This window comes from Salvelinus fontinalis, chromosome 37 (assembly GCF_029448725.1).
Source record: "Salvelinus fontinalis isolate EN_2023a chromosome 37, ASM2944872v1, whole genome shotgun sequence".
In the NCBI taxonomy this organism is placed as follows: Eukaryota; Metazoa; Chordata; class Actinopteri; order Salmoniformes; family Salmonidae; genus Salvelinus; species Salvelinus fontinalis.
The window spans coordinates 10,533,658-10,559,214 of NC_074701.1; the positions used below are offsets into that span (position 1 = coordinate 10,533,658).

General features: G+C 42.4%; 2 protein-coding genes across 8 annotated transcripts in view; both read right to left on the bottom strand.

Moving 5' to 3' along the window:
- LOC129836113 (sorbin and SH3 domain-containing protein 1-like) overlaps positions 1 to 25,557 on the bottom strand; it is a 77,112-nt gene that overhangs the window by 45,638 nt on the left and 5,917 nt on the right. For 5 of the 7 annotated variants that reach the window (XM_055901919.1, XM_055901917.1, XM_055901918.1 and 2 more), the window contains exons 2-4: positions 4,276 to 4,318; positions 2,497 to 2,592; positions 208 to 324 (exon numbers count right to left, since the gene is read on the bottom strand). In XM_055901919.1, coding sequence (XP_055757894.1) covers positions 208 to 324; positions 2,497 to 2,530 — 151 coding nt within the window. In that variant the 5' untranslated portion in view covers positions 2,531 to 2,592; positions 4,276 to 4,318. Of the gene's footprint in view, positions 1 to 207; positions 325 to 2,496; positions 2,593 to 3,829; positions 4,206 to 4,275; positions 4,319 to 24,837; positions 24,973 to 25,557 lie in introns of those variants that run through there. The other 2 variants (XM_055901914.1, XM_055901916.1) reach the window with 2 other exon arrangements.
- On the bottom strand, positions 14,972 to 18,053 carry LOC129836114 (E3 ubiquitin-protein ligase TRIM35-like). The gene has a single exon (XM_055901920.1). The coding sequence runs from the start codon at positions 17,282 to 17,284 to the stop codon at positions 15,860 to 15,862; it is 1,425 nt and encodes a 474-aa protein (XP_055757895.1). The 5' UTR covers positions 17,285 to 18,053; the 3' UTR covers positions 14,972 to 15,859.

Consider the following 25,557-nt stretch of genomic DNA (forward strand, 5'->3'; position numbering starts at 1 on the left):
CAGTTTGCCTCATCAGCTATATTACTCCAGCTATACATCTGGCCTCCAACTTGTCCCTTTCACCGAGCTATGCTGGCGTTTCCCTCGACTCTGTATTCGAAGGAGAACTCCACACAATATCAGAGATATTAGATATACTGTACATATGTACATGCGCTGTAACATCCACGAGTTTAGAGAGCAGCTTCAGTGTTCTCTTTGACTTACTTGGTGCCGTGTCAACGTTTGATTGTTCACTGACGCAGTCCTCGTCGTCTATGTGGACCAGAGTGGCCCTCAGAGTCACGACCCCCTTCCCTTTACACACCCTTGTAGGGTCCAGCCCTATAGATGGATAGGACAGGTACACACAATGATGTTAGCACCAGACTTTCATTGGATCTTCACAGTCACTCATTGTTCAGAGGCAAAAAGATGTGTGAAACATCCTCACAGACAGGCATTGTTTGACTCTATTCTCAGAGTGAGCTTTAGTAATCGCCATGAGACACAGTTCCAGTGCCTCCGGTCCTGAGGGAATCCATGTTACTTCACGCCCCAAATTATAAAAATAGAATGTAAATGTCAAATCCAGGCCAACACTTTAATACTCCCCTCATCCATATAATTAATTACGCACTAACACCATTAGACAAACTGAAATGGTCCACCCACACAGACAGTGTGGTGAAGAAGGCGCAACAGTGCCTCTTCAACCTCAGGAGGCTGAAGAAATTTGGCTTGTCACCTAAAACCCTCACAAATGTCTACAGATGCACAATTGAGAGCATCCTGTCGAGCTGTATCTCCGCCTGGTACGGCAACTGCACCGCCCACAACCGCAGGGTCCTCCAGAGGGTGGTGCGGTCTGCACAACGCATCACCGGGGGCAAACTATCTGCCCTCCCGGACACCTACAGCACCTGATGTCACAGGAAGGGCAAAAAGAGTATCAAGGACGATAACCACCCGAGCCACTGCCTGTTCACCCCGCTACCATCCAGAAGGCGAGGTCAGTACAGGTGCATCAAAGCTGGGACCAAGTGACTGAAAAAACAGCTTCTATCTCAAGGCCATCAGGCTGTTAAAAAGGCATTACTAGCACAGAGAGGCTGCTGCCTACATACAGACCTGAAATCATTGGCCACTTTAATAAATGGAACACTAGTCACTTTAATAATGGCACTTTAATCATGTTTACATATCTTGCATTACTCATCTCATATGTACACTACCGTTCAACATTTTGGGGTCACTTAGAAATGTCTTTGTTTTTAGAGAAAAAAAATCACTTTTTTTGTCCATTAAAATAACATCAAATTGATCAGAAATACAGTGTAGACATTGTTAATGTTGTAAATGACAATTGTAGCTGGAAACGGCTGATTCTTTATGGAATATCTACATAGGCGTACAGAGGCCCATTATCAGCAACCATCACTTCTGTGTTCCAATGGCATGTTGTGTTAGCTAATCCAAATGTATCATCTTAAAAGGCTAAATGATCATTAGAAAACCCTGCGCAAACTGTCTCTAACCAGAATAGAAAGAGGAGTGGGAGACCCCGGTGCACAACTGAGCAAGAGGACAAGTACATTAGAGTGTCTAGTTTGAGAAACAGACACCTCACAAGTCTTCAACTGGCAGCTTCATTAAATAGTACACGCAAAACATCAGTCTCAACGTCAACAGTGAGGAGGCGACTCCGGGATGCTAGCCTTCTAGTTTTCAGCTGTGCTAACATAATTGAAAAAGGGTTTTCTAATGATCATTTAGCCTTTTAAAATTATAAACTTGGATTAGCTAACACAACGTGCCATTGGAACACAGGAGTGATGGTTGCTGATAATGGGCCTCTGTACGCCTATGCAGACATTCCATAAAAAATCTGCCGTTTCCAGCTACAACAGTCATTTACAACATTAACAATGTCTACACAGTGTTTCTGATCAATTTGATGTTATTTCAATGGACAAAAAAACGTGCTTTTCTTTCAAAAACAAGGACATTTCTAAGTGACCCCAAAGTTTGGAACGGTGATGTAAATACAGTATTCTATACTATCTGTTGCATCTTAGCCTATGCAGCTCTGACATTGCTGACATTGCTCATCCATATATTTATATTTATATATTCTTATTCCATTCCTTTACTTAGATTGGTGTGTATTTGGTACTTGTTGTGGAATTGTTAGATATTACTTGCTAGATATTACTGCACTGTTGGAACTAGAAGCCTAAGCATTTCTCTACACTCGCAATAACATCTGCTAACCATGTGCATGTGACCCCCAAAAAATTGATTTGATTTGAGTCAGTCACTACATCCAATTAGTACAACTGTGTTTTAACACTGGCAGAGACACTATAGTAGCTTATTGTTGTTTAACATGGATGCAGATGGTTAACAAGTGATCCTCCTCGGCATAGTGCGTCAAAGGTGACCTAGAGTTCAGGCTGATGAAAGATAGATGAGAGAAGAGGAGGAGGTGTCAGAGGAGTTAATGAGTGTGTTCACCTGCAGACGGAATCAGATCAGGAGAGCCTTTCATGCTTGTCAGAGGGGTGATTCTGACTGCAGACACACAGCGAGGACCTGAGGGGACCGGAGGAGCTGCCAAAACAGACAGACAGACACAGTGTACAAGTGTAAGCTGGGGGCAAATTCTCCAAAGTGAACATTAGCAATGGTAGTTGCATTGGCAGGGAGGGGTGTTCAATGCATCAAGGGGCAAAACAAAGCGGATGTCTTTTCGTTAAAACTTGAACTGAACCCCTGGGTGTAAGTGGACCTCAGCAAGGAATGGTCAGCAAAATAGAGCTATAGTACACCTGTGTCTTTTTCTATTACAACATATTTTGGGACATTAGCTGATGAACACTGTCCTACTTAACATTGTATGTTACGACATGCGCAACGTCCTGATGAAATAAATAACACCCGTGAGTTGACAGATAGCAGCGAGGAGAAGTGTTGACACAGTGAGGAAAGTGGAGATGGAAGACAGATTGCAGGGAGGAGATGATAGTGGCAGATAGGGACACACTGCTGCAACAATGACCTTTGGAAACATAAAAAGACAGTAGGCCACTGTCCCTTTCCCGACAGAGAACAGAACTACAAGTGTACAGTAACAGATGTTGTTGATGATTACTTTACTGGAATATCAACCACGTAGCTACATCACATAGAGAATTGTGATGAAATCTTGCATGTTACCATGCAACTTTCCCTCTGATGATGAGTAGTGGGTGAATACAGTATTTGTGTCCTTTGATTGGCCTAATTCTTGTATTAGTAAGCTGCTGCAATGATACAAATTAACTTAATCATTGAGGGCTCCCGAGTGGCGCAGCGGTCTAACGCACTGCAACTCATTGCTAGAGGCGTCACTACAGACCATGGTTCGATTCCAGGCTGTATCACAACCGGCTGGGAGTTCCATAGGGCGGAGCACAATTGGCCCTGCGTCGTTAGGGTTTGGCCAGGGTAGGCCGTCATTGTAAATAAGAATTTGTTCTTAACCGACTTGCCTAGTTAAATAAAGGTTAAATGAAAAAATGACACTCAACAATCAAATACCCTAAACATCACTAGAGCCTTCTGCAACAGCAGAGCTTATTCTTCTCTTCTATGGTATTATGGAGGTCCGCAAACACATGCTAGAGGTGCATGCCGCCACCTACTGTCTGCGGTGAAAACTGGGAAACTTTAACGCAGAAAACAACACGGGGAAATAAGGAAAGGGTGAAAAAACATACTCATATTATTCACCCCCCCCCCAATTTTTAAAAATAATAATATGTTTTTACTCCTTTAGTAAGATTCAAATGTCTACTCAGATACTTACAGGCTCTGGGGCCTGAAAGGGAAAAACAGCTTCAAACAATATTCCCTGGAATGTTTCAGCTACGAAGCCCTGGAGATCCAAAAGCATTTAGGCTGCATTCACAACTATGTCCATTGTCTTTGACTTCTTGTTTGTTTGTTGGCCTGTGCAGTGTCACCTGTGTAATAAACGCAACCAATCTACCTCCTTCACTATAGTATTTCTGGATCTGTTAACAGATGAACAAGAGTTTCTGCAGGCTGCGGGGCATCCATTGCCATTTCTTCTTCATTTTCACTCCCTTCTTCAACCATTTGCACTGCTTCCATATAGGAGACCTGCTGGACAGCCCTGATTCTTGCTATTTCGACCTCCTTCATCCTTGCAGTGCACTTCCTGGAAGCAGAACGGAGCTATGCAGTACAATGAGAGATACAGTATGAGGAAAAGAAGTGGATGAAACTTACTGTGGGATTGGTCAAATATCACACTGCCCTCTGTTGGACAGTCCTGGAACAAAAGAAAGCCAGAGGGAGAGAGTTATTGTAAAGCAAAGCAGATTTGAGAAAAAATGTATTAATTTACAGCATAGTGGTCAGCTCTTTTAGGGTCATCGTGAGAGTGCAGGAAGTCTGAGCAGCATTTTATTTATTGGCAGGAATAGGCTGGGGTATGGTGGGAACAAGCATTAATGCATTTGAAGATGAAGAAAAAAAACACTTGCAAACAATGTATAGGCCTACATGCATGGAGAAAGTGATCATACTTATTTAATTATTTGAATTAATCAATTTAACATGATGAACTGTAGGTCAATATGTGCTGCTGGTACTGATGCTTACAATATAATATAAATGTAACATTTTCACATGAGTCAGACACGTGGTTTTCAGAGACGTGTGACCTGTCACGCAACAAAAAAAATGACACGTTTATTTTTCACCACTTCCAGCTACGTCTGGTCTCCCATTCAGGGAACGATCAGGACAGACCCTGCTTAGCTTCAGAAGCAAACCAGAAGTGCGATGCAGGGTGCTATGTTGCTGGAAGGAATATGCCAAAACTTGCAAATGAAAAAAAGGCAGAGAACGCAAAGGCCAGGGTAACGAATCCAAAGATAGGGAAACTTGCAGGAAAGAGGAAAGCATTTGTATTAAACTGCATTATCATAAACAAAAATCACTGAAAACTATTTTCACAAAGAAACAAATATTTCCTAGAAATATTTTGTTATGCTATCAATACTTTTGGGATCATGTTTTGCTTTCAATATCATTATTTTTGTTTGCAATACTAAGAATGCTGTTCTCGACTTCAGAAGTTTTGCTTGACATTAATGGCACAAAAGTAACTCACTCGCGAGAGGATTGCACCATATATTAACTCTATGACTCTATTAAAAGGTATTTAAAGCCGGAATCCTTAATTGAAACATTAAGAAAGTATTCCCCGCCACAGTTTCGGTAAAAAGCTGAGGGAAGGGGCTGGAGATACAACCACTCTCAAATCCATCGATTCGCTATGGATGCCAGGACTGACCATCCATGATATCAATATTATAGTTTTAACCATGTTTTTAAGCTATACATATGCTTGCAATTCCACATGTGAAAGTGAGATTTTCATATGTGAAACTGCATATCCAATTCTCACAGAACAATGAGCAGCCAAGGAAGGTATGTGTTCATCACATAGAGGGGGTTCACCTCATTAGTCGGCAGCGGTATGATTAAGTACACAAACAATACTACAGTGATGCATACTACCACTGTAGACAGTGCTGCTATTGATACTCAATGCAAGGGAACACATCAAACGAGTACCTGGTGCGACAGCTAAATGTGTCCTCCAGGACTGGTTAAAAGAAAGAAGAACAAGACATACAGTATGCTAATCCGAGCTGCATCATTGGAGCATGCAGATCAACACCAAGGCCATAAAACACTTCCAGGGAGTCCTCCATTGTATATCGCCCTGAGGACTGATTTAAGAGACACTCAGAACACTCCCATTTATATTGCCCGGCTGTAGAGAAGATTGGAATTCAGTTAACAGACTCAGATCTCAGATCTCAGATCTCTCTCTCTCTCTCTCTCTCTCTCTCTCGCTCTCTCTCTCTCTCTCTCTCTCTCTCTCTCTCTCTCTCTCTCTCTCTCTCTCTCTCTCTCTCTCTCTCTCTCTCTCTCTCTCTCTCTCTCTCTCTCTCTCTCTCTCTCTCTCTCTCTCTCTCTCTCTCTCTCTCTCTCTCTCACTCTCTCTCTCTCTCTCTCTCTCTCTCTCTCTCTCTCTCTCTCTCTCTCTCTCTCTCTCTCTCTCTCTCTCTCTCTCTCTCTCTCTCTCTCTCTCTCTCTCTCTCTCTCTCTCTCTCTCTCTCTCTCTCTCTCTCTCTCTCTCTCTCTCTCTCTCTCTCTCTCTCTCACACACACACACACACACACACACACACACACACACACAGTTGTGCTTCGATGACAACCTCCTGAAATTAAGCCTAAAAAGAGATTTGAGTGAGTGTCCAGACAAAACCCAAGGGTACAACCAGATCATAAAACACCTACATTTCTTCCTCTTACAGTAGTGCAATAAACAGACTAATTTCCTGACCCCAAGTGTCCACAAGAGGTCAGCTAAGATGTCATTTTAAGAACTGGATGTGATAATTCGTGACCAGTCTGAACACACTCTAAGACTATTTGACATGAAGCATATGTTTGTTTCGGGACAGCATTTTCTGGAGAGTAATGAGAGTTAACTGCATTGTTTTTGAAGCCCTACCTCTATCTGAAGGAATTAAAATCAAATCGGAAAACAATCTATTGAAAGATACAGTACAGATGGTCAATTTACAGGGCCGGTATCCCAGACATAAATTATGCCTAATCCTGGACTAAAAATCATTTTCAATGGAGATTTTCCATTGACAGCACTTTTAAATCCAGGACTAGGCTTAACCTGTATCCAGGAAACCGTCCCTAAGTGTTTTCAAACACTGAATCATAAATCTACCTTGCCGACAATAGAGAAGACGTAACAGCTAACACCGTACAGTACACTAGGTAAACACATCAGTGCAAAGATTGCTTCAGTCTTTATTAGGAAGAGAGATGCCTCCGAACAGAGATCGTCAGTAGTCCGACCAGAGAGAGAGGGTGGGGGGGACAGGTCTGGCTCATCAGCCAGCAGTGCTCAGGCCAAGACAAACAGGAGACTGAGATAAACTGTAATCAAGTCAACCTCCAGTACTAAAGTCTCTACCTAAATGCACATTCTCTTCATCCGGGACAATCTGAGATGATTTTAGAGCTCATTTACCTTAACAAATACAGGTCAATTTGGCTCAGTGGCACACACACACTGAAGAACAAACAGATCCTGTACTAAATTGAGAAACTCAAAACCCACATTCATAACCAAATTCATTTTGGCATTCTGTTTGGATGATTATATACTGTATAGTGCTCTGCTCTCAGATATCTAATGAGAGGGCTGCTGTAGGTCATACACTTATGAGGCCATGAGGTGGCTGCCTGGCAACTGTTTCCCGCCTCTCAGTGGCCTCTGGTCATTGGTCATTCATTAGTTAAACATGGGGAGGGGTTGGGTCGGAAGAGAGACAGACGCTGAAACCTGACAATAGACAATGAATGACAGTGTCAGTGCATGGACAACTCTTCTGAAAATAAATTAGGGTGAACCCTGCCAACACTCAGGTCTTTAAAAAAGTCTCAGACTGAAATGTTGACAATAAACTAGCAGAGGTAACCTGTGCTCAGGAATTTCAATTTATTTCTATAATGAGGTAACTTTCAATTCGGTCTGTAACGACATGGAATTCATCACTTACAGTGATTTTAGCATGTAAATATTGGTGGGGCAAAGTACTTCTTTTTTTTTAGATGCATGCCAGCAAAAGCCACTACACAACACAACACTAAACAATACATTAATTGCACTATAATGATGACAAACTCTTCCCACAAACTGTCCGGGTCTACATAAAGCTGTCCCAACAGCAGTCCCAACACCTTACCACTGCAACACCTGGTTATCAGCGGAGCCTTGTCTGGCAGCGAAACAGTTCATTCATTTACCGCCTTTTAAAAAAACATAGCTGATATGGCTGACTTGCTTAAACAAATGTTGTTTCTACAGACAATTGAGATGCAAAAACTGTGGCATAAGGGGACGACAAGCGGATAAGAGGCAAGCCGTAATTTCGATTAAGACATTAATGAGTGGGCTAGGACTATTTGTTCAGCACTTTTGAAATGTACAGAGACAGAATTCAGAACATGGGCTGTTCTTACAGTAAGTCAGAATCGGAGCATAAATAAAGGGGGCATATAAGCAGACAACGAAAGCTCTTACAATATTCAATGATTACATTTCTCTAAAACAGGCTATAGGCTACAAGTGCACCATCAAGTCAGAACAGTAGGCAAAATTAAGAGCTGTAAAGGAACCAAATTATTAGGGTGAGGCACATGGGCTACTAACAGCTTACTACACAACATACACTTAGTATTACTTTCTAAACTACAGTATACATATCTTCCTGGCATATCATTTATGCAGCAGCATACAATACATTTTTGGACCCAACTTGTTGTGCTGTGCTCACTTGAACAGGAAGATGGTGCGGCGGTCATCAAAAGTCTGGCATTCTCAGGATTTATGGTGCTTTCAAGTTAACTGGGAACTCTGAAAAAAACAAGGTTGAATCATGATGACGTCAGTGATCTTCAGGTTGGAGGTCTAGAAAGAGCCTAGAGTTCCCGACTTACAATTCCGAGTTGGATGACCATTCCAAATGTATTTTCCCAGTCGGAGCACTTTTTTTTTCCAGAGTTCCCAGTTGTCTTGAACTTACTGAAGTCAGATTTCCCAGTTCTGAGTTTCCAGTTGTTTTGAGTGTGGCAGAAGTCATGCTGGATTGAGAGCACGGCTAATGTTGAATGTTTATCCTATTAAATTTGGAAAAAAGAAACCCAGACTTGGTACCACACACCCAGTCCACTGAATAGCAGGCTAGTGATTTCTATGCAATGCTTGCAGTTAACCACTGATTCCTTCCAAACCACTCATTGTTGAATTTGCGATTTTGTGCAATGTTTGTCCAATGGCCGATGATCACCGATACATTCTATCTATAATTCCTCTTCATTATTTCTCTTCATATGACAGGGATTAAAAAGCATTTGCCAGTAGATTGTCGACTTGATTCATGATGATGACTGCTAGCTAAGATTGTGAAAGTATGATGTCCAATCAGAGCTACTGTAGATACAGTGCATTCAAATACACCTGTATTTGAGGAGTTTTTTCCCCAATATTATCTGCAGATCCTCTCAAGCTCTGTCAGGTTGGATGGGGAGCGATGTTGCACAGCTATTTTCAGGTCTCTCCAGAGATGTTCGATCGGGTTCAAGTCCAGGCTCTGGCTGGGCCACTCAAGGACATTCAGAGACTTGTCCTGAAGCCACTCATGCGTTGTCTTGGCTGTGTGCTTAGGGTCACTGTCCTGTTGGAAGGTAAACCTTAGCCCCAGTCTGAGGTCCTGAGCGCTCTGGAGCAGGTTTTCATCAAGGATCTCTCGGTACTGTCGTGGCAGAATCAGATTTAGCTCAGTAACATAGATAGATAAGATGTTATTTTCATCATATGCTTGTGAGATACTTGTCATTAGAATCTTCTGAGCTGGGGATTAGTAACTTGGGGCCAGAGAGGGGAGAGGTCAGGCTTGTCTTCATATGTCAATGTATCTGTTAAACCATGTGGTGCTAAGTAGAATATTAGAAGGGGAGGAGGACAGAGTGGAATGTTGGTTTCTTATGGGAACGTTGTTTGTAACTATTCCTAAACCATGGGATGGAGTTATTAATTGGGAAACCAGTTAGTTATCTCATACAATGTCTGTACGCCAGTCACTCCCTACTTTTCTCATAGGGGGAAGGAGTTTGGCCGTGTTTGGAACCATTGTATGTCCCCTCTGAGGTTTCCCTTATCTTGACCTAGTATTTGACCTAAGGGGCTCACTGTCTGATTTTGAGTTTGTCCAGGTTTGGGAGTATCTAGAAATGACAATTGATATATGCCATTGGATGAGGTAATGTTTTGGTAGACAGTGAAGTATCAAGCATGAGATTTAAACCTTGTCTTGGGAGATCAAACTGAACGATGATTTATAGCTGATGCTGTCTAGCGATAGGATACTCCTCTTTCGGGTAAAGGATTCTTTGTAAGTTGAGAGGGGAGTATCTTGGCTATAAATGAAACTAAGAATTGTTTCATAAGGACTCTCAGAGAATTCATTTATAGACACTGAATTGATCTGAGAGTCATTAAAGGGCTTTGGTGAAGCTTGTATATATATATTAAAGATGGAATATATAATTTAACTCTGACTTGTGTGTGGTTGGCTCTCTCTCTCTCTTTATTGAGTAATACAGGAAATTTCCACGACAGTACTTTGCTCTGTTTATCTTTCCCTCGATCCTGACTAGTCTCCCAGTACCTGCCGCTGAAAAACATCTCCACAGCATGATGCTGCCACCACCATGCTTCACCGTAGGGATGGTGCCAGGTTTCCTCCACACGTGACGCTTGGCATTCAGGACAAAGAGTTCAATCTTGGTTTCATCAGACCAGAGAATCTTGTTTCTCATGGTCTGAGAGTCTTTAGGTGCCTTTTGGCAAACGCCAAGAGGGCTGTCATGTGCATTTTACAGAGGAGTGGTTTCTGTCTGGCCACTCTACCATAAAGGCCTGATTGGTGGAGTGCTGCAGAGATGGTTGTCCTTTCTTTAAGGTTCTCCCATCTCCACAGAGGAACTCTAGAGACAGAGTGAAAATCGGGTTCTTGGTCACCTCCCTGACCAAGGCCCTTCTCCCCAAATTGCTCAGTTTGGCAAGGTGGCCAGCTCTAGGAAGAGTCTTGGTGTTTCCAAACTTCTTCCATTTAAGAATGTTTTATAGCCTCCCGGGTGGTGCAGTGGTCTAGGGCACTGCATTGCAGTGCTAACTGCGCCACCAGAGTCTCTGGGTTCGCGCCCAGGCTCTGTCGCAGCCGGCCGCGACCGGGAGGTCCGTGGGGCGATGCACAATTGGCATAGCGTCGTCCGGGGTAGGGAGGGTTTGGCCGGTAGGGATATCCTTGTCTCATCGCGCTCCAGCGACTCCTGTGGCGGGCCGGGCGCAGTGCGCTAGCCAAGGGGGCCAGGTACACGGTGTTTCCTCCGACACATTGGTGTGGCTGGCTTCCGGGTTGGAGGCGCGCTGTGTTAAGAAGCAGTACGGCTGGTTGGGTTGTGCTTCGGAGGACGCATGGCTTTCGACCTTCGTCTCTCCCGAGCCCGTACGGGAGTTGTAGGGATGAGACAAGGTAGTAATTACTAGCGATTGGATACCACGAGAATTGGGGAGAAAATGGGATAAAAAAAAAAAAAAAAAAAAGAATGTTTTAGATATTTTTTTATTTCACCTTTATTTAACCAGGTAGGCTAGTTGAGAACAAGTTCTCATTTACAACTGCGACCTGGCCAAGATAAAGCAAAGCAGCTCAACACATACAACAATACAGAGTTACAAGAGTTACACATGGAATAAACAAACATACAGTCAATAATACAGTAGGAAAAAAAGTATATATACAGTGTGTGCAAATGAGGTAAGATATGGGAGGTAAGGCGAGGTAGTGGCGAGTGGCGAGGTAATTATGATATAGCAATTAAACACTGGAGTGATAGAGGTGCAGAAGATGAATGTGCAAGTAGAGATACTGGGCTGCAAAGGAGCAAAATAAATAAACAAATAAATACAGTATGGGGATGAGGTAGTTGGATGGGCTATTTACAGATAGGCTATGTACAGGTGCAATGATCTGTGAGCTGCTCTGACAGCTGGTGCTTGAAGTTAGTGAAGGAGATAAGAGTCTCCAGCTTCAGCGATTTTTGCAGTTCGTTCCAGTCATTGGCAGCAGACAACTGGGAGGAAAGGCGACCAAAGTAGGAATTGGCTTTGGGGGTGACCAGTGAAATATACCTGCTGGAGATATACCTACGTGCTGCGGGTGGGTGCTGCTATGGTGACCAGTGAACTGAGTGACCAGTGAACCTAGCAAAGACTTGTAGATGGCCTGGAGCCAGTGGGTTTGGCGACGAGTATAAAGCGACGGCCAGCCAACGAGAGCGTACAGGTCACAGTGGTGGGTAGTATATGGGGCTTTGGTGACAAAACGGATGGCACTGTGATAGACTGGATCCAATTTTGGAGTAGAGTGTTGGAGGCTATTTTGTAAATGACATTGCCAAAGTCGACGATCGGTAGGATAGTCAGTTTTACGAGGGTATGTTTGGCAGCATGAGTGAAGGATGCTTTGTTTGTGAATTAGGAATCCGATTCTAGATTTAATTTTGGATTGGAGATGCTTAATGTGGGTCTGGAAGGAGAGTTTACAGTCTAACCAGACACCTAGCTATTTTTAGTTGTCCACATATTCTAGGTCAGAACCGTCCAGAGTGGTGATGCTGGATGGCGGGCAGGTGTGGGCAGCGATCGGTTGAAGAGCATGCATTTAGTTTTACTTGCATTTAAGAGCAGTTGGAGGCCACAGAAGGAGAGTTGTATGGCATTGAAGCTCGTCTGGAGGTTAGTTAGCACAGTGTCCAAAGAAGGGCCAGAAGTATACATAATTGTGTCGTCTGCGTAGAGGTGGATCAGAGAATCACCAGCAGCAAGAGCGAGAGAGTCGGACCGAGAATTGAACCCTGTGACACCCCCATAGAGACTGCCAGAGGTCTGGACAACAGGCCCTCCGATTTGACACACTGAACTCTATCAGAGAAGTAGTTGGTGAACCAGATGAGACAGTCATTTGAGAAACCAAGGCTGTTGAGTCTCCCAATAAGAATGCAGTGATTGACAGAGTCGAAAGCCTTGGCCAGGTCGATGAATCGATGGCAGTTATGATATCGTTTAGGACCTTGAGCGTGGCTGAGGTGCACCCATGACCAGCTCGGAAGCCAGATTGCATAGCGGAGAAGTTACGGTGGGATTGGAAATGCTCTGTGATCTGTTTGTTAATTTGGCTTTCGAAGACCTTAGAAAGGCAGGGTAGGATAGATATAGGTCTGTAGCAGTTTGGGTCTAGAGTGTCTCCCCCTTTGAAGAGGGGGATGACCGCGGCAGCTTTCCAATCTTTAGGGATCTCAGATGATACGAAAGAGAGGTTGAACAGGCTTGTAACAGGGGTTGCAACAATTTCGGCACATCATTTTAGAAAGAGAGGGTCCAGATTGTCTAGCCCGGTTGATTTGTAGGGGTCCAGATTTTGCAGCTCTTTAGGAACATCAGCTTTCTGGATTTGCGTGAAGGAGAATTGGGGGATGCTTGGGCGAGTTGCTGTGGAGGGTGCAGGGCAGTTGACCGGGGTAGGGGTAGCCAGGTGGAAACCATGGCCAGCCGTGGAAAAATTCTTATTGAAATTCGCAATTATCGTGGATTTATCGGTGGTGGCAGTGTTTCCTAGCCTCAGTGCAGTGGGCAGCTGGGAGGAGGTGCTCTTATTCTCCATGGACTTTACAGTGTCCCAGAACATTTTTTTGAGTTTGTGCTACAGGATGCAAATTTTTGTTTGAGAAAGCTAGCCTTAGCTCTCCTAACTGCTTGTGTATATTGGTTCCTAACTTCCCTGAAAAGTTGCATATCACGGGGGCTATTTGATGCTAATGCAATACTCCACAGGATGTTTTTGTGCTGGTCAAGGGCAGTCAGGTCTGGAGTGAACCAAGGGCTCTGTTCCGGGTTCTACATTTTTTGAATGGGGCATGCTTATTTAAGAATAACAAAGCATCCTCTACTGATGGGATGAGGTCAATATCCTTCCAGGATACCCGGGCCAGGTCGATTAGAAAGGCCTGCTTGCTGAAGTGTTTTAGGGAGCGTTTGACAGTGATGAGGGGTGGTCGTTTGGAGGCCACTGTGTTCTTGGGGATCTTCAATGCTGCAGAATTTATTTTGGTACCCTTCCCCAGATCTGTGCCTCGATGCAATCCTGTCTCGGAGCTCTACGGACAACTCCTTCAACCTCATGGCTTGGTTTCTGCTCTGACATGCACTGTCAACTGTGGGACCTTATATAGACATGTGGGATCCCGGTGGGCTCCCGAGTGGCGCAGCAGTCTCAGGCACTGCATCACAGTGCTAAAGGCGTCACTACAGACCCTGGTTCAATCCCGGGCTGTATCACAACCGGCCATGATCGGGAGTCCCATAGGGCAGAGCACAATTGGCTCAGCGTCGTCCTGGTTAGGGTTTGGCCGGTGTAGGCCGTCACTGTAAATAAGAATTTGTTCTTAACTGACTTGCCTAGTTAAATAAAGGTTAAATAAATAAAAAGTGTGCCTTTCCAAATCATGACCAATCAATTGAATTTACCACAGGTGGACTCCAATAAAATTGTAGAAGCATCTCAAGGATGATCAATGGACACAGGATGCACTTGAGCTCCATTTTGAGTCTCTTAGCATAGGGTCTGAATACTTCAGGTATTTCTGTTTGTTAGTTTTTATAAATTGTCAAAAAAATCGAAAGAAATGTTTTTGCTGCATCATTATGGGGTATTGTTTGCAAATTGCTGAGTATTTTTTTATATTATTTTATCCGTTTAAGAATAAGGCTGTAACATAACAAAATGTGGAAAAAGTCAAGGGGTCTGAATACTTTTCGAATGCACTGTTTAATGTGATTTGACGTAATTTTATCTGTGGCCAATGACCTTAAGCTTTCTTGGATGGGCACTTCTAATGTAACTCCATGTCAGCACCCAAGGGGCTTGAATTTTTTTGCTCTACCCTTAGATTTGGCGGTGACGTAGTGTCCCTATGAGTGACAGAACACTGAGCCAATCACGGCGCAACTAGAGAACATTACCAAATCACGGTGCAACTAGAGAACATTACCAACCCCTACACTCCGTATTTTCTGCTGGCTACCCCATCAACACAGAAAGTACTGAGCTAGGCTGAAACACCTGTGTTTTGGAGCCGCCTTACTCAAGAAAGCAATGATTATTTTATGCATTTTCTACATGGTTTGCAAACTGATATGTGACATGTATTAATGTAAAAAAAAAAACATGCAAAACAGCTTAAAAGCTGTGCCCCATCTGCCCTGAATGGCGGGTTGCCACTGATCACTCATTAATCTAGACATTTCCCATCAACATTAATCTCTTAAAAACCATTGCCACCTCTTACTGCCTCTTGCAAGAGAATGAAAACACAGAGCTTTGTTTATTATTTTAAATGTATTAGGAAGGCACTGTTTATTGGGACATGAACATCAGGTGCTAAATAAAGTCTGGACAGATTTGTTATATATGTATATATAAGAAGAAAATAATGAATAAAAAACGATTAAGGATATATTAATACCAACATACAAATAGGTATTACTGTGAATAGATCAATGAGGCTTGAACAATGCCTCACACTGTCACAATGTCATGATGTCAAATCTACAATGTATGTCCTATCACTTTGTGTTGTTGTTTTTGTCGCACTGCTTTGCTTTATCTTGGCCAGGTCGCAGTTGTAAATGAGAACTTGTTCTCAACTGGCCTACCTGGTTAAATAAAGGTGCATTTAAAAAATACAAAAAACATACAAAAACACACAGCCAATGTAAATCCCCACGATAACGGCAAATGTAATGCAACATATTTACACTAGCAGGACCCCACCCTTACGGGAGGTAAATCATGATGTTGTTCGTATTTCTTCAGCTGTTGAGTCTCTGGATGCTATAGCATTCTTAAGTCCCACATTTCCCCATGGGATAATGGCACTTGTTTCTTTCCCTTTAAAATTCAATGATTTGACAGGCAAACCATGAACCCATGTCACTCACAATTTAAAAAAAACACACACTCATGTCGAAGAAAGCTATACTATCAAGGCCTGTATTCATAAAGACTTAAGTCGCTAGAAGTGCTGTCCATTACCGAATAAGATGATATTTTACTGACTCATTTACAGCATGTTAACACCTGGTTTAGACAGAGGCGGAACCAATTGATATAGAGACCTTCCCTGGCAAGATCCTCAGAGGATTAAAACGTAAAGTAGACATGTACGGAAAAACTCTCTCTTTGAAAGGATGCGTGAATTTGTGAAGTTCCGCGTTATCAACTGGGTCAACAAACGAAAGCTCTCCCTTTTTCCAGTTCAGCTGCATTCGGATTCTCTGGGGCTTTCTCACTTTGAGGGGAGTGCACGGAGTACATTCATCCGACAAGGAATGTGTAGTATATTCCCCGTCTTTACACTGCACACCAGAGGATCCATGTCTGAAGCCAATCGTTTGCTTCCTCTGGACAGACTCTGAAGCTATACCCAGAGCCCAGGCTTTATTTCCTCCAACCTCAATGTCCCAACTATGTGTCCCCGAGTTAAAGCCCTTAGAGCCCAGGACCACAAAGAGGTCGTCATACCTCTCTGGGTTATCAGGAAGCTGCAGTGCGTCTTTGCTGTATGTCACACTCATCAGATCCTCGGACAGGATGAGATGCGGATGGGCCGTGTTGGGGTCCAGAATCACTGGAGTGTATTTAACTATTTCCTGCATCTTCTCCCAGACTCTGAACTGCAGGTTGCCTAGGTACTTTGCCACGTGGATCAGTGATCCTGAAACCTTCTGTGGATTTGACAGGGTGCACTTTGCTTTTTTGACTGTCGCCTTGAAGTTCTGCAGGAATGAGATATCGTCGGCTCCCAGCTCTTTCTCTACGGCTCTGACTGTGTCTGAAAGTGATGATATCTCCCTGCTCATCTCTTCAATCTTTTCTGTCATCGTCTGACTCTTTTGCTTCTCTTCCTTCCTCAGTGCAGCAATCCTAGCTTCCTCTTCATCCTGTAGAAACTGGTGAAGCTTCCCAAACTCCTCCTTAATCTGCTTCTCTGTGTGCTGGGCCTGTGTCTTAATGTGCTCTGCTGTTTGATCACAGGCCAGTTTAACTTCATTTAAGACCTCCAGCATCTCCTTTAGGGGCTTTAGTGCAGTCTTAACTTCCTCCCTATGATCCAGTGCAGCTTCATCTATGGGGATGCAGTCATGCTTTTTATGGTTCTTTGAATCCCGGCACACTACACAAATTGACTGCTTATCATCCAGACAGAACAGTTTGAGTTTCTCACTGTGCAGACTGCAATGCACCTCTGACCCTGTTGAATATCTCTGACCTTTCTCCTGTAAGTAGGCATCACACAGGTTCTTTAAAGCTAGGTTACATGGGGGGTTATCCATTGACAATCTTTTCCGGCACATTGGACATTCTCGAGATCCCTTCTGTTTCCAGAATTCCTTCAGACAGGCTTTGCAGACGCTGTGGGTACATGACAGGAAAACCGGATCCCTGAAGATGTCACAGCACACAGTACAGCAGAGATCCTCCTCTGGGAGGGAAGGTTTAGATGCCATTTTCTCACCACCACCGTCTCTCTTCTGTGATGGCTTCTGGAATTGAGGTTTACTTTCACTTTTGGAAACTTACAGCAGTGAGGTCAGTAGAACTTGGAAATCACAATGTATAGTAGATTATGCTGTTTCTTCAACCATCTTCAATGGTTATTTGAATGTTGATTATTTCCAACAATTATAAATCCATAGATAAGGCAAATAAATCATTTAGACCGAATGTTGCGAGCATTACTGAATAGCTACATGCTACAGTGTGGTTCCGTTGTGAACTCTACTACTTCCTGGTTGACAGATAATACATGGGTGGAGCTCTCTGCAAAGTAGGAGTCTGCATACATCTCACGTGTGTGTGTGTGTGTTATCAAATTGCAGAAGTAGAACAAGCTCTCTCTTCAATACAGGACATTAACAAAACTCTAGCTCCAATTTACAATTACACAACACAAGGTTGCCACTACAATATCATCGTATATCATTAAAAACATGTCATCAATGGCAGTCATATGCTGCCTTCAAATGCTCTTCGGAATCTCGTATTTCCCAGTTGGTGAAGTCGTTTATACAACATGCGTGCATTCAAGTGCTTTTTAAGAGATTTAGGCGTTAATATTGAGTTTGTCCCCCCTTTGCTCCTTTAACAGCCTCCACTCTTCTGGGAAGTCCTTACACTAGATGTTGGAAAATTGCTGCGGGGACTTGCTTCCATTCAAACACAAGAGCATTAGTGAGGTTGGGCGATTAAGCCTGGCTCGTAGTCGGCGTTCCAATTCATCTCAAAGGTGTTCGATGGGGTTGAGGTCAGGCCTTTGTGCAGTTCTTTGTTACGTTCCCCAGTTTCTGTGTTGTGGTTTGTGTATTTGTATGTATGTGTGTGTTTCAGGATGGCTTCCTGAATTCCCCCAAGCAGCTGATTGGTCGGCCATTGCTAATTGGACCTGACCCGTGTATTTATTAGAGGTTTAACCTCGATCTTTTGTTTGGGTTACATCCCTGTGTTTTTGTATACGTGTTTGTTTTGGGCTTCGTCCCTTTGCCTTTCATGACATGTTGTATTTTTGGGTGGAGTATTAAACCCCCCTTATTACGTATTCCTGCGCCTGTCTCCAATCCTTTATACAACGTGACAGCTGCCTCCACTATTCCAGCACCATTTCAACTTCAACATCATCAAATCACCTCTGCTTAGTCTAATATAGTGACAACTAAAAGATACCAAAAATTATTAAGTCCAATCAATGTAAGTTAAATATGATGTGGCTTTGCATGGTTCTGATTTCTGTGTGTGTGTTTGTGCGTGTGCGTGCGTTCGTGCAAGTAGAAAAACTAGACCGGACGTGTACGTGCATCTGTGATCGCGCGCAAGTTGATTTTGTCCATCCACACTAGACACGATCAGGACACACAGGTTGAAATATCAAAACGAACTCTGGACCAACTATATTAATTTGGGGACAGGTCGAAAAGCATTAAACATTCGTGGCAATTTAGCTAGCTACTGAACTGGAGTGTGGACCTCAGTTCATCTTTCAATCACCCATGTGGGTATATGCTCCTAAAAACCAATGAGGAGATGGGAGAGCCGAGAGTTGCAGCGCATCAAGCATCACAAATAGAACCAAGTTCTATTTTAGCGCCTGTCTACGCAGACGCTTGTTGGCGGGTGTGGGTGCAATGACGCGGGCGGTGTGGTTAGAATGTCACCCTACTTGTAGAGAAACGGCAGTGCCATCCTCCTCTCTTTCATGTTGACAAAACGGTCTATCACTCTGTCATACAGTACATGCATTTTATTTTTTGTTGTCCTAGGCTACCGGGCTAAAATGCTTGCATTAGCCTTCTACACAGTGGCAACCTGTCATTCAGGGCAGCAAAAAAACTGTACAAATAAATTAATCAATATCAAAAACAAGAAACAAATAAATAGTTGAATAACAATAATATGATTTGTGATATAGTAATAGAAAAATAAATTCCAACAGTTAAATTTCACATTACGTACATTATTACATATTGATTGATGTTAATGATTGGTATCTATACACATAATTGGTATTAATTACATAATATAAATTACATATATTTTCCCCCTGTTTTTAATCACTTCAAGACCCAAAAACGACGTACTGAGATTTTTTTTATGTGCCTATTTTGCATGTTAATTTGGCATTAATACGTGTCACATATCAGTTTCCAAACAATGTAAAAATATAAATAATCATTGAATTAATAAAGCCGCATACAAACATGGTCTTTTTTTTGCTTGCTTGAGTAAGGCAGCACCAAAATGCAATTGTTTCAGCATAACTCAGTGTTTTCTGTGGTGGTGGGGTAGCCAGCGGAAAATACGGAGCATAGGGGTTGGTAATGTTCTCTAGTTGCGCCGTGATTGGCTCAGTGTTCTGTCACTCATGGGGACACTACATCACCGCAAAATCTACGGGTAGAGCTCGACAATTCAAGCCCCTTGGGTGCTGCCATACAGTTACATTAGAAGTGCCCATCCAAGAAGGCTCAAGGTCATTGGCCACAGATAAAATTATGTCAAATCACATTATATCTAGAGTAGCTTTGATTGGACTCAATTCCAGGCTGTATCACAACCGGCCATGATTGGGAGTCACATAAGAAAGCGCACAATTGGCCCAGCGTCATTTGGGTTAGGGTTTGGCCGGGGTAGGCCGTCATCATAAATAAGAAGTTGTTCTAAACTGACTTGCCAAATAAAGGTTATATAAAAACATTTTTTATTCAACATCATACTTTCAAAATCTTAGCTAGCAGTCATCATCATGAATGAAGTCGACAATCTACTGGCAAATCCTTTTCAAGAAATAATGAAGATAAATTATAAATAAAACGTATCAGTGCTCACCGGCCATTGGACATAAACATTACACAACAAGTTGGAAATGGCAAATTCAACAAAGAGTGGTTTGGAAGGAATCAGTGGCTAACTGCAGGCATTACAAGGCAATCCCTAGCCTGCTATAGTGAGTGTGTGGTCTAAGTATGGGTTTAATGGTCTATTTTCCAAGCTTAAAATGATAAACATTCAACATTGGCCATGCTGTCAATCCAGCATGACTTCTGCTGTGCTCAAAACAACTGAAAACTCGGAACTGGGAAATCTCAGACATCCGTGAGTTCAAGACAACTGGGGAAGAAATAGCTCCGACTGGAAAACAAGAGCTCCGACCTGAAGATCACTGTGTTCCCAGTTGTCTTGAAAGCACCATATATCCAGAGAATGGCAGCTGACAAAGTTAGATGACTAAATTTGCCACGAAGGACCGCCGCGCCACCTTCCTGTTCAAATTAGAAAAACACAACAATGTGAATCCAAAAATGATTGTATGCTACTACATAAATTATGTATAATATGCCAGGGAGATATACTGTAGCTAAGAAAGTAATACTTAGTGTATGTTGTGTAGTAAGCTGTTAGTAGCCCATGTGCCTCACCCTAATAATTTGGTCTATTTTCCCCTCATAATTTAGCCTACTGTTCTGACTTGGCTGTTGGGACAGCTTTATGTAGACCCTAACAGTTTGTGGGCACCGTTTGTCACCGTTATAATGCAATTAATGGACTGTTTAGTAGGGATGCACGATATATCAGAATCGGCCAATATTAGCTAAAAATGCCAAAATCGTTATCGGCCCGATGTCTATTTTAACGCCGATGTTAAAAACTGATTTCAAAGCTACCGTGCATACCTATATACGTAGGTACATGACATAATGTAATATTTCATGCTACACGTGCAACACAGCATTCCTAAACTAGCCCACAATGTCTGCTGTGTGTATCGAGCAGTCAACAAGTCGAGCAGTCATTTGAAAGAGTAAGAACATTTCAGCGATACAAAGGCGAAATCCATTAAAGTCAAGATAATGGAATTCATTGCCCTTGACAATCAAACGTTCTCTGTCGTGGGTGATGTTGGCTTTCACCGACTGGTCGAACACCGATACACACTACCAAGTGCGCTATTTTTCAGATGTTAATAGCACTGCTATTAGCTTCACGACATACATATAATGGAACGCCGTTTGGGTCTTTGTATGTCAAAGAAGATACAGTAGCACTGTCAAAGCTGTACAAAAAAGTCCGCAAACAAGCAAACACCGGCCACAAACGATGTGTTTACAATACCACGTTGGTAATAAAGCATAATTTGTTTGACTGCAACTTCTGGGGTAGCTAGCTATAGCTTGGTACCTAGCTAGCACCAATACAACCAGCCTGTAAACAATGACCAGTAGAACCTGCAGTCATTTTCATTATTCTTAGCAATGATTTAGGAATCCTTGTGAGTAAGTATTAGCTAGGTTGCCACTTGTTATTTACCTATTGAAATTGAACTTCAGTTCATGAAAATAAATAGCTAGTCAGCAACTTAACCCTGTTGCCCAAAGCTAACATTATAAGCAGCCAGCTAGCTCCATCTGGCTAATGTTGCTCGACCAGACCGGGTTAAGTGTTGTGAAGCTAGCCACAATAAGGATTAGGCACAATAGTGGAATTTGCAGTTTGCCTTCAAAATAAAAGTATGTCATTGACAGTAATGCAAATTAATACAAATAATAGACATACATTTATTTTGAAGGCTAACCGCAAAGGCCACGAATGTTGCTAATCCTTATTTTGGCTAGCTTCATATAAATGGGTCCGACCACCATTAATTAAATAAGAACTGTCTGATAAATTAGGGTTATTTTAGATGATGACACCTAGCTACAGTATATAGTTAGCTAGCTAACTACAGCTACCGAAACAGATGTTGTGTTATTTGACACATCAAATAGTGTTATATACGTGTATCTTTTTTGACACGCAAAGACCCAAACGGCGTTTCATTGAAATCCTGATTGAGAATGAAATGACTGAACAAATGAACAACGAAATAGCACAGCAAGTAAGTGAAAGAAATAGGTTTTGATTATGTTTCACTGGTAATGGGGACATATTTGTAAGTCGCACTGGATAAGAGCGTCTGCTAAATGACTTAAATGTAAATGTAAATACGTAAATGCCAACAAAATAACTTTTTGGTCAGTGTGGTGTGTAACCTTTATTTAACTAGGCAAGTCACTTAAGAACAAATTCTTATTTACAATGACGGCCCGGACGACGCTGGGCCAATTGTGCGCCGCCCTATGGGACTCCCAATCACGGTCTGGATGTGATACAGCCTGGATTCGAACCAGGGACTATAGTGACGCCTCTTGCACTGAGATGCAGTGCCTTAGACCGCTGCGTCCGTGGGTGTGTGTTAACTATTTAACTGTACTAGAATGCTTAAAAGGCTGCAAAAAATGTAAATATTGGTTATCGGTATCAGGGTTTTTTGGCAAGGAAAATATCGGATATCGGTATCGGGCAAAAATGTCATATCGGTGCATCACTACTGTTTAGTGTTGTGTAGTGGCTTTGCTGGCATGCCTCAAAAACAATTGGGGGGGAGTTTGCCCCACCAAGATTTAAAATCACCACTGCTACATATTGAACTTCCATCCTCTCAGGCCATGAATTATGGTTGGATCAGAATCGCCTTTATAATCATTTGCCAGTATGGAGAATTAAGTACTACCACAAGTTCAAATCCCTATCTCAATCCATGGCTAATTTAGGAAAGTGCCAATTTTAGCTAGCTAGCTAGCTAGCCACCGGAGGACAACAACACAACGCGATGCAACAATTCAAGTTGTTTCTGTCGTATGACGTATGCTCTCAATGCGATTTGATAGGAGTGATGGCAAAATCCAAGCTGGCTTCACTTGACACTTTTTTGGGTGCGAAAGGGCCATTCACAGTTGAGCTCGCTCAGTTTAGCTCAAAGCTGACTGTCACATTTTTTATATATATTTTTTTATCAAGGCCAAATACTCACTGGCTTCCCTTGCATTCAATGCTACGGGTGGCGACAATGTCATACTCGTTGGACCAGACAGCATCAGATAGATGGCCTACACGTAGAGAGACAGAGAGGTGCTGCTTCATTCGCTCACATGCTTTCTCCTGTGAGATACATTCAGCCTCTTGCAAATTGAAGGAAAATGATGAAACACAGAGAGACGAAAGACACAATTTTATTTTTGTAATTTTTTCTTGGTTAATTTTTTGGGGAAGACTGGCTCCCCTTAGCATCCATGAATATTGGCTTTGATCTAACTTGATTAAATGAGCACCATTCTACATTCATCACTGAAATTCCAGCCGAACGAGTGGAGCAGAGACTGTGCCTAAAGTAGAGAATCCCACACAAGCGCAGAAGTTTAGGATTTTATGCTATTGGGAAGAGGCTTCCAAAGAATTTGGAACCGCAGCCACTCCATAACAAACACAGTTGAATTCAGAAGTTTACATACACCTTAGCCAAATACATTTAAACTCCGTTTTCCACAATTCCTGACATTTAATCCTAGTAAAAATTCCCTGTCTTAGGTCAGTTAGGATCACCACCTTATTTTAAGAATGTGAAATGTCAGAATAACAGTAGAGAAAATGATTTATTTCAGCTTTTATTTCTTTCATCACATTCCCAGTGAGTCAGATGTTTACATACACTCAATTAGTATTCGGTAACATTGCCTTTAAGTTGTTTAACTTGGATCAAACATTTTGGGTAGCCTTCCACAAGCTTCCCACAATAAATGTTGGCCCTTTCCTCCTGACAGAGCGGGTGTAACTGAGTCAGGTTTGTAGGCCTCCTTGCTCGCACACACTTTTTCAGTTCGGCCCACAAATGTTCTATAGGATTGAGGTCTTGGCTGATTTCTTTTGATTTTCCCATGATGTCAAGCAAAGAGGCACTGAGTTTGAAGGTAGGTCTTGAAATACAACCACAGGTACACCTCCAAATGATGTCAATTAGCCTATCAGAAGCTTCTAAAGCATTTTCTGGAATTTTCCAAGCTGTTTAAAGGCACAGTCAACTTAGTGTATGGAAACGTCTGACCCACTGGAATTGTGATATAGTAAATTATAAGTGAAATAATCTGTCTGTAAACAATTGCTGGAAGAATTTCTTGTGTCATGCACAAAGTCGATGTCCTAACCGACTTGCCAAAACTCTAGTTTGTTAATAAGAAATTTGTGGAGTGGTTGAAAAACGAGTTTTAATGACTCCAACCGAAGTGTATGTACACTTCCGACATCAACTGTAAGTGTACAATTTTTTTTAAAGGAAAGCTCACTCTCCCTAATGTATGATTCAGGACTAACAGAGAAACGCATATTCATTGTAGATATGCATCAGCTGAGGCTCCACAACACAGATAGCTACAGAAATGTAGCCTTTCCTTCAGCACAGCTTCAAAATCAAGGATCACCTCAAAGCCAGAGCAAGTTGTTTGTTCTGAGGCTTGACAGATGTCATGTGACAAACTCATGTCTAATATTTGAGGAGTCCAACACAACTTGCTTGTGGCGGACATTTTACTGTGAATGTAATATGTATACATACAGTAAAAACACATCCTCTGATTCACTTCCCATTAGACACTAAATTCTCTCTTATACATCACATTAAAGATCACACTTTACTTACAAGATTCTTTGTAAACCAGATCAACCAGCCTGGAGTAGGACGCCCTCTCCGATAGTCAACAAGCCTACGACTCTAGACAGACCCTCTTTAAGATCTCTTTCTCCTCAGTCTTCTGACTTCTGAGACTAACTGGGTGAGGTGATATGGACTGGGCCCTTCACCCTCAGACCAACAAGGGAGTCTGGGGTTCTGGTTGCTTTCAGCACAAGGCGTGCCCAGATGGACATGTCACCACATGCCTCCTGAGAATGTGGCACCCACTCAACAACTGCAGCAGATCATATCAAAACATTTGGCCCCCCCCATCCAAACCCAGCCCATGCAGAATAGACTGGACATTACAAGATGTCTGGAATTAGCTACAGGACAACCCTGGGGCTTGACTCACAAGCTCTCTTACTGTGTTGATTACATACATTGGTCAGTCAATCCATTTCACTAAGTTCATTAACAACATGTATGCATAACATTGGCATGCTGAAATGTAATTATGGTCTTCGTGGAACTGTAAAACTGCATGGTTGACAGTCGCATGTGTTTTGTGATTTTTTTTCATCCAGCTTCCAACTGTCTATCTCAGAAGCATGAAAAGAGATGTAAACACTATAAAAAAAACAAATAAAGCTAAAAAAAAAGACAAATGAGAGTAATGTGATACTGGTATGGTGGAAAATATTTCCCTAAGTGTATATTTTTTCAGTCTAATTTCAACTCGTAACT